At 44.9% G+C, this 9,707-nt stretch overlaps 1 protein-coding gene across 1 annotated transcript; it reads left to right on the top strand.

Moving 5' to 3' along the window:
• Window positions 1-343: 343 nt before the first annotated feature.
• Window positions 344-9,707, top strand: LOC307073746 (NACHT and WD repeat domain-containing protein 2). The gene is made up of 10 exons (XM_079733708.1): window positions 344-601; window positions 857-945; window positions 1,200-1,307; window positions 1,592-1,798; window positions 2,153-2,291; window positions 2,392-2,555; window positions 2,896-3,210; window positions 3,702-3,803; window positions 4,234-5,071; window positions 5,195-9,707. Exons 1-10 carry the CDS (start codon window positions 529-531, stop codon window positions 8,446-8,448), a joined length of 5,289 nt encoding a protein of 1,762 aa, XP_079589834.1. The 5' UTR covers window positions 344-528; the 3' UTR covers window positions 8,449-9,707.

The following is a 9,707-nucleotide window of genomic DNA, read 5'->3' as shown; positions in this document are numbered from 1 at the left end:
CAGCTGCTATATAATAGATGCGGTGGAATGGCCTTCTATCTATTAATAGATTATTGCCATATTATCAATAACAAGAGAAGGTGCAAAATTGATTTCAAGATATTCATATTGGCTGTAAAAAAAAAAAAACACAACAAAGTTTGTATTTATTGTGTACAAATGTTAATAAAAAATATGGGAAAAATTATCAGGTGTTTTTATGTGTGTGTGTGTGTGTGTGTAATCGGCAATCTTGAGTATACATGCATTTGTGTTTAGTACGTTCAGCCCTCCTCCCCCAGGATGGGTGTGATTGCCCTTCAGGGCACAGCGAGCCCATAGAACTTCCTTCCTACTCCAGGATACCAGCATGGGGCAGAGAGACAAGCGGTCCATATCTCTAGTGCTCAACCTAGATTTAAAAGCTTTATGAGTGGTAACGTGTATTGTATCATGACTGTGGATGGCATGGCTCCTCCACACTGAAGCCTGTTTATTGTTTATTTTTTTCCCATCAAAACCTTTGAGACCCCGTTCTGAAGAGGGGGAATGGAACAGTCTTCGCTGGGATCACGGCCCTGCACCTCCTGTGTGAAGATCTACCTGATCTCCAACCCAGAAGGTAGGCCGGTGACCGCAGGTATCCATAATCTAGCTGCTCTAGTCTTGTTATATTAAACACCACTCGAAAAACAGACATCATTTTGTGTTGTGTTGCTTTTGAATTGCCTCTCCGTCTTTGACCGTTGTCCAAAGTCTTGGAACCCCAGGTCTTGGGTGAAGTTTTCCATTGAGGTGGTATTGTTTGTTTACGGCTGCACTTGTGTGTGTGTGTGTGTGTGTGTGTGTGTGCGTGTGTGTGTGTGTGTAAACACAGATTCGGTGGTGGAGCGCAGGGCATTGAGAGAGACTGTGTTCCCCAGACTACGAGAGCACTGCAGGAACACGCATGGACTAGATCTCATGGTAAGGCTGCCTTTATATAATATGTGCCTCATTGGCTAATAATGAAATGTGGGGTAGGCATATTAATATGTGGTGTAGGTGTGTGTGCATGCGTGTGTGTGTGTGTGCGCACATACCCGTGTGTATGAGTGTGTATAACCTGCATGTGGGCTTCTGCCTGCATCTGAGCGGATCTCCCGCCTGTCCTCTGATGTACGAACACAATCTGAAGGGTATTCCTGTGTAACGTTATCTGTGTGCATGCCTTCCTGCAGGTGATTGACCCATATGAGTCCAGTGATCCGAGGAGATGGCCAGACCAGAGGACCAGGCAGCAGCTGATATACGAATGTCAAAACAACTCCAATGGCCCCTACTTACTGGTTGGTTACTGCACAAGAATGATTTACAAAATAAGTGTTCCAGACCCAAATGTCATCAGCATCGTGTGGTACAGCAGCCATGTGACGGATCTAATGTTATGAATTGAGAATCCGATGTTAAAATATGACACAATAGTTTTAAATGCATGGAATGAATTCGACCAACAGGAACTTCAAATTCAAATCAAGACCAACAAGCCTTCTGTGATGTTGAGATTTATTCAGTGTTTTACTGCCTCACCCATTGCTGTTGTTCCTTCTGTATCCACATGGGGGCCCTGCAGACACTGGTGGGACATCAGTACGGCAGGGCCGGCCTGCCTTCTCAGGTGAAGGTGGCAGAGTACCAATTGTTGCTCCAGGTGTGCCAGCATGCAGGAATCACAACCAGTGCCCTGGAGGAGGCTTACCTGAGGGACGAGAACTCCATCCTGCCCTCCTATTGGCTGCGGACGCGGGCCTGTCGAAGCGGAGGCCCTATTGAGAGCGACGTGAGCGTGACTCAGTTGATTGATGGGGTGATGGAATCCCTCTCGCATGGGGTGTAATGTAACCAATAAATTGAGTTACGAATGGGCTTTGTGTTTGATTTGTTTGTGTATTATTTGTTTTGTAGTTATTTAATTTTGTCCGATTCTTTTCGGGGTGGGTGTTAGGGTTTTGGGGAAGGTAACGCTACTTACTACTTAGAAATAAATGGATTAAAACTAGAATAGATTGTGACATGACATTGGATGAAAGCATTGTATCATATATTTGCATTTGTGGGATGAATCCTCCCCATCGCTAGAGCATCGGTGGTCCTCATCAAAACAACACAGAGCACATTGTGTCCTTCCTCATAGGGAGAGGTAGGGGAGGAAGACCAGAGTAAGAGGAGGGATGAAGGAGAGGAGGCGCTGAAAGTATTTCAGACTGCACTGGGTCTTTGTGTCCGTGACGGCCTCATGACGCAAGAGAGAGCCCACGACTATCTAAGATCAGGTAAGCCCATTGTGTGTGTGTGTGTGTGTGTGTGTGTGTGTGTGTGTGTGTGTGGATCTAGTTCTACTATCCTGACATGGGTCATTGGATTCCTCAACAGAGCTTGATGCAGATCTACGACTGGCTCTGCAGGAGGGCTCTGGTGATGACATCATGAGTCGCTGCCTGGTCTACATTCACAGAGTCTGCAATGCAGGCAGCCAGAGCAGTGGAAAGAAGCAGAGTGATCCAGACCAAGACCCACTACTCACTCCACATTTACTGGTATAACAACCAGGGTTTTATAGCCTATATACCATCAATCCATCTTTGTCCACTTAAGGGCAGATAGTACACTCCACAGCCACAGTGAGGCACTGTTCAACCACACTCTCGCCCACTTTTTGATGACAACTAATGAATGACAAGCGTATGTTGTAGTTAGTTAGTTAGCCTCTGTTTTCTTAATTCAGAGCTGACATGAAGTGTGATAAAGCTTAACCTGTATGTGGATATATCCTGTGATTTGGTTGATATATAATAATGGTAATAGCATAACATGACTCCTCTCCTGTGATTACCTCCTCCTCTATTTTCCACCAATACTTTTTTTGTATACACACAGCCGTCTGGTGACCACTTCCTGTCGCAGCTCTGTGATGACTTCCTGCCGAGCCTGATCACTTCCTCTAAGCTCCAGGTGTACGCCACAACCACGGAATGCAACCGTCCTCACGGTTTCACCACGGCCAGGCGGCGAGCCTACACAGAGTCTCTGTGTCACCAGGTGTACTCGGACCTGGTGAACCTGGTCGACCGCCGTAACCCCTTACCTGTCCGTCAGCTTGACGACGCGTTGGCCCGGGAGATGGCCGCCCAGCAGGAACTGTCTGGTGTCTTCTCACGTCTTTATGACGTCACTCGCCCAGAGGCAGAAGAGGTCAGAAAATAACCTCATTTTAATTCAGAGAATTTTGTTAGCTTCATTTTATTTCATTTTGTATGCTTTAAACAAGCACCACCTATAACATTGTGTACTTGGAATGTACATGTGCACTTTGCACACAGGTCTATGTATAATCATCGTAAAGGACTCTGGTATACAGAATATCTTAAAGGGGCCATATTATGCCACCAGGTGTGAGTGTGATTAGCCATCATTAGCTGTTTGAAAATCTGCCTTTTCTTATGTTTAGGGACATCAAAGGTGGCAGTGTCCACCTAGATGTACGATTGATAGTTAAGCAATATTTGCCACAGTCAACTGGGTAGGCTGGTATAGTGATCTATCCAGGATACATCTAGGTGGACACTTGTGATGTCACTAAAACACAGAAAACCGCAGATTTTGAAAACGGCTTGCAATGGCTAATCAGACTTTCACCTGGTGGCATAATATGCTCCCTTTAAGATGACATTTATTGTTTGCAGATAAAAACCTACTTGGTGGAGAGGGCTAAACAGCGCCCGCTAGTGGTTGGAGGCGGGCCATGCACTGGGAAAACAGTCCTGCTTGCACACTGCTGCCAGCAGGTAAAGTGTTAAAAAGGTTGATGTTGTCAGTTTAAACATGTAGCATATTATCATTTCCCATATTCATAATACAATCTTCTTTTTGTCTTTATTTGTGTAATTCATTTGTAAAAAATATGTCTGTCTCTTCACCAAGGAAACTTGGTATTTTCTGGAGGGGATATCGATTATATCAGCATCATATATTAAATGATCTGCTGTAACAGACACACAGCCATCAGACTCACTCACTGAAGAATGAATTATTTCACAACTTATTTCTCAACTTTCACAACTGCTCTAAAAATATACACTTGTTTATAAAAAAAGAACTGCTTCATAGAAGTTCAGAAAAGTAGTGCCCATTTCTAGGGATCTAGGGATAAGTAATGTTCTCTTTCCCTCATAAAAAGTACAATTCTGTTTCTGCTTTCTGATTCTCCCCCTACAGGTGAAATCGTGGTTAGCTGATCAAGACCCAGTGATCATTCCTTATTTTGCTAACATAACAATTAACCCGTCCCCGAAGCACATCCTCTCCCTCCTCTGCTATCAAATAGTGTGCTGCTACAGACAACCACATGACGTCTCATCTGACCTCAACATTTCAAAAAACCTGCCCTCTAACCTGGATCCAAACCATGAACCTTGTAGTGCAGAGAACCACCATTCCAACCCTAATCTACGCACTGATCCCAAGCCTAAAGACCCTAAGCCTCCAGAACCCAGACCCAAACAAAGTATCCCCAGCCAGTATTTGGAACCTGATCTCTCTCCATCTTGGCTCAAAGATCACCTCTCCTTGCTCCTCTCCAGTTTTCCTACTCCCAAACGGCCTGTTGTACTAATCCTGGACGGCCTGGATCAAATAAACGACGTGGATGTCCAACACATGGTCCAATGCCTTCCATCCCCTCTCCCCCCTAGCGTCAAGCTCATCCTGTCAGTGTCCAACCGTCGCACGCAGGCCTTACAAGCCATCCAACTACACTATCCAGAATGCACTTCTTCACCTCTACCTGTTTCGCACAGCATTGTGCCTACCAAGGACAAGGAGAGGAAGGGTTTACTGATGGAAACGGGTCAGACACAGAGCAAAGGCTATAGCTTTGTAGAGTTGAAGTCGGTGGAGAGGAGACAGTGTGTCAGAATGGTTGCCTCCCTGCTCAGCCTTTCTGGGAGGAGAGTTACCTCTGGGCAGCAGACTCTGGTTAACAAGGCTCTGGGCTCTTGTTCTCAGATTTTCTACGCTCGCCTCCTGCACTCCAAAACTCTGCACTGGACCTCAGGTATAATGTATATTTATATTATATACAATCCCTTATAGTTAGGTTAAACCTTAACCACAACTGAGGAAATCTCAGTCAACTGTTCTTGTTCAACTGTTATCTTTTTCTTTCACCTTCACATAGATTCAGAAGTGATGGAGTCCTCGCTCCCTGATGGCGTCCATGCATCTATTTCTGCACTGCTGGACGTCCTCGAGCAGAAACACGGTCTGACTCTGGTGCGTCGCTGCCTGTCCTACCTCACCATCTCAAGGACTGGGCTCACGGAGGCCGAGCTCACTGACCTGTTGTCCAGTGACGACGAGGTGTTGATGACGGAGTACATTCCGAGAGGTCAAGCCCACTCATGCAGGTTGAGGGTACCTCACGTCGATGTGGAGAGACTCCTGCTGGACCTGAGGATGTTTCTCGGCAGGAGGACTGTGACTGCTGCGGCACCCCTGTTGTTTTGGGTGTGCAGGCATTTCGGCCTGGTGGTGACTAAGAAGTATCTAGGTTGTCACGAGTTGAGGGAGCAGCTACATTCATTGATGGCAGACTATTTCAATGGCCGATGGGCGTTTGGAAATGCAAAACCACTCATTATTACGAGGAAGCCAGAGCCATCAGGAACAACAGAGTTGGGGTCAAGCAAAACTAATACGGCTTCTTCTGAAACTGCCGAAATGACGGTGTACATTGACAGGCAGCCACCATGTCAGCCCTTTGTGTTCAGGTCTTCCGATGCTTTGTCCTCTGCTTGCAAAGAGGGAGGTCTAGTGAACCTGAGGAGGATCATAGAGTTGCCCCACCACCTGCAAGAAAGTAAAAGGTGGGAAGAGTTGGAGCGTAAGTTATTACTGTCTCTTGGCTTTCAGCAGGCCATGGTTCTAGCAGGTCTTTTGGGGGATCTGGTAGACATGTTGATGGGAGAGAAAAGGTCACAAGTGGTTACTTTGCCCAGGGAACGAGTCCTCTTAGCCAGCATGCTGAAATCAACTGCATGCATCCTTCAAAGCTCTCCTGAGGAGCTCCCAATGTTGATGGAGAGCAGACTTCTTCCTTTTGTCGGTATCTACCAAGAACTTGAAGTCTACATTCAGGAGATTGAACAGGAGAGGAGAAGAAGAGGAAGCGGCATAAGTGTTGTTCTTTGCCCTGCTTCTTCCATACTTCCCTCAATTCAGTGTTCCTTGAGTGAGGGGATACGAGGGCAAGGCTGTATCAAAGAAGTTGCTTTGACAGCCTGCAATGTTGTAGTTGGGGTAATGGAAAGTGGTATTGCTTGGATGTGGAGAAGCCCATGGAGGGAGGTAGAGGAACTGTCCTTGAGCAACAAACAACTCAAAGTGAAGTTTTCTCGAGTGATTAGCACTGGCAGAAGAATCTTGCTTTCCACATACTGCAACATGCTTTTCTTATTGGCTGTCACCAGTCCAGAGATGTTTGTAGAAGTTGAGGGCCCACTGGAAACTGAGGAGTTCCAGGGTGAGACATATCAGCTAACACACATGGTCGAGGGATGTGTGGAGACGGAGGAACATCTGTGTGTGTGGTGGAAGGACAAACTTTTTGTGAGTGTGTTTCATGGCGCGAACGGCAAACCTCAGAATTTTCAGTGTCAGAACCCTGTGACCTGTTTGGTTTGTTCCACTGATGGGTGTTTCATGTATTGTGGGCAGGAGACAGGGGCAGTGGCTATATTTGACATTTACAACACCAATCCCGTTTGTGAATGTTCAAACCCAAATCAGAATGCTATTCTGTCTATAATCCTCTGTGAAGAACAGTGTGATATGGCGTGTGTTGACATTACCGGAAATATAATGCTTTGGAATGTGGATGGAAGACCACCCCAACCTGCTTTTCAACTTGAGTGTTATAGTGATAAAGGTGGGAACAGCATTCTCAATATGGATTACTCATATGAACTAGCCACCTTATTGGTTTGCAAAGCTCAACAGATTACACTGTGGAACACATGTGAATGGGTAACGTTGGGCCAGTTTATAACTCCACAGGGAAAGGCTTTCCTCCATGCATTGCTAGCCCAGGAAGGTCATCTCTTTCTGGCTTTGCTACAATCCTGTTCCCTTGTCCTGGTGTGGAACATAAGCAGCGGGGAATGTGTTCTTTCCCTTGACACATGCAGCAGCGCGTCTGTTCCTAGACTTCTCAAAACAGCCTCAGGTTTTATAACTATCACTCCTCATGGTTGTCTCTCAATGTGGGAAGGTATAAATGCAGCTGGTATGTCCCCAAAAATGACACATGGGGTTAGCCAGGTGGTGGCCGACGAGGTTGGGGAGAAGTTTTACACTGCAGACGGCTCAGTAGCAGTATGGGGTTGGAGCTTGCGGACAGGAGATCCGGAAGTGAACTTCATTCATGATGGGCCTGTGGAAAAACTCATGCTCTCTCCAGACAACAGCCATCTTGTGTCAGTTTCAGATGGAGATATCTACGTTTGGCAACTGGACACGCGTCAGAACATCTTCCGTATCAGAGGCAGCAGTGCAACAGACATTCTCATCACCCCAAACAGTAAATTTGCTGTTAGTCTCTGCGAGAGAGGCCTATCAGCAGTTTGGAACCTGCAAAACGGTGGTGTTGTGTGCCACATAAACCTTTACCTAGCCGCAGCAAAGGTGTCACCTGAGGGTACCTTCCTGATTGGCCTTCGCCAAGAAGACCTGCTGGCCACCAACCTTTGGTCTGGCACTGTCAGCAGGCGCTTCTCTCATGCAGCGTACTCTGAGCATGTTGTGGCGTTCCACATGCTTCCACAACAGCCAGACTTTGTCCTGGTGATGGGTTCCAGTGGAGTCGTGTATACCTGGAAGTTACCTGAGGACACAATGTTGCAGCAGTTTCAGCTCCCTCGCTCATTCAGCATTCAGCCACATGTCGTCCAGACATCCTCTGCTGGAAGCTTCATGCTCCTTTCCACAAACAACGACAGCATGGCGTACTTGGACCTCTCCACACACCGAGCCTGCTCGGTGAAGGTTGAAGGTCCTGCTTTTGCAGTGTGTCTGGACAAAGCAGGGCGCTACGCTGTATGCCTATCTCAGCCCTCTGCCCTGACCGCACAGTGTTTCTGTGATGTGCATCCAGAGTCCTTGCTGACGGTGATACGACTTGCCGATGGGGGGAAAGTGGGGATGTTGCGTATGTGCCAGACGCCATTGGCCGTGGCTGTGTGTGAGCAGCTGTATGTATATGTGGGGTTTCATGATGGATCTGTGGCTGTGTATTCCATCTTGGATCTCATAAATAAACAGGAATGTTCTGTTAGGGGCAGGGACAATTTGATTGGCTTGAAAAAATATTGCTTCTGCGGCACAGTCCTTATGAGATTGTCACCTTTAGCATTGCCTAATATTACATGGCCATAAAGACCTGTCCTCCATGAACACAAATGAAAAGATGAAATAATTTATTGATCTTACACTGTTTTTGTGTTTGATTTAAACCCCTCGAAAATGATCTAAATGTCATTTCTTTCTTATGGGGCTTTGTGTACTCTTGTTCATGACTTTTTCTTTGTAATGACTAACTACTACTTTAGCTCATCTATCCTATCTATGAACAAATTCATTTTTTTGGGTTGTAATTTTATAACAGAAAATAAAACACAGATTGTGTATGTGTACTCACATAAATAACAGTAATATATGTACAATTATTCACACACACACACACACACACACACAACAAGGTAATGATATATAATTTTACCAATTATAGACATTATTCTCACACAATGACTTTATGTTTGAAAAACAACCGCACCACCAAGACACTATAGACAGTCAGATTTTATATTTTACATTTTAATCCACAATGATTTTATGTTTGACTAACAACCAACACAAGCATTACTTGCACCTGGTCTCCAGCACTTCAATGAGCAGGACTTAACACTGCACCAGCAAGTCACTTACAGTAGATTGTCCGATTTTTGTATTTGACATTAATTTCAAACGACTATATTTAATAGGCCACCAACATAAGAATGCCTTAACCCCTGGTCTTCATCACTTCAATCAGATACTAACTAAGCCAAGGTCGGAAATCATTTTTCAAATTAGAAGACTTCTGTTATATTCTGTTTGGTTTCACTTTTTGTGTTGTATGGATTTTTTCTTTCAATTGAAAAAAATGGGTTTGCAGGTTTTTCCGTGACATTCATAAGACTGCAGATAGCTTTAGTTTAGTTTAAAACATAGTGTTGTAGCCTCTTACACAAATACGTAAAAACTCTCATATAGTTTTGTTTTTGTCAACTTTAGTAAACTTATGACCTCATTAATTTAATTTATCCGGCCACAGTTCTATATTCAGCAGTGGCCAGCTCGTTAAACTGTGAGGGATATATGGTGGCTTATAGTTACGCTGGCTGAAAGCAGTGGCGTCACTAGGCTGTTTTATTCAGGCTGGTAGCTATTTAAAGCTATAATAAGTGGCATATTTTGTTTATTTAGGTTAAGCATTATGAAAAAAAATTGCATGCACAATAAAGCATACAATTTTTTTGGGCATTTTCATTTTCCCGTTGGGCTTAGCTCCGGATGTTCATGAAACCTAGAAACGCCCCTGGCTGAAAGCAACATTGAATTCATTAACATTGTAAATTTGTTCGGTTTTCTTTAAA

Source organism: Pollachius pollachius (assembly GCF_949987615.1).
Source record: "Pollachius pollachius genome assembly, chromosome: 3".
Taxonomy (NCBI): domain Eukaryota; kingdom Metazoa; phylum Chordata; class Actinopteri; order Gadiformes; family Gadidae; genus Pollachius; species Pollachius pollachius.
The sequence above is the reverse complement of the archived record's forward strand: the minus strand, read 5'-3'. Positions and strand labels throughout refer to the sequence as shown.

Bases quoted from the DNA above. Each gene is read 5' to 3' on its own strand.
- LOC307073746 (XM_079733708.1), top strand. From the start codon at position 529: ATGGAACAGTCTTCGCTGGGATCACGGCCCTGCACCTCCTGTGTGAAG. The intron at 1,799-2,152 runs GTGAGCGTGACT...CCTTCCTCATAG, and splicing joins GAGGCCCTATTGAGAGCGAC to GGAGAGGTAGGGGAGGAAGA. The intron at 2,556-2,895 runs GTATAACAACCA...GTATACACACAG, and splicing joins TACTCACTCCACATTTACTG to CCGTCTGGTGACCACTTCCT.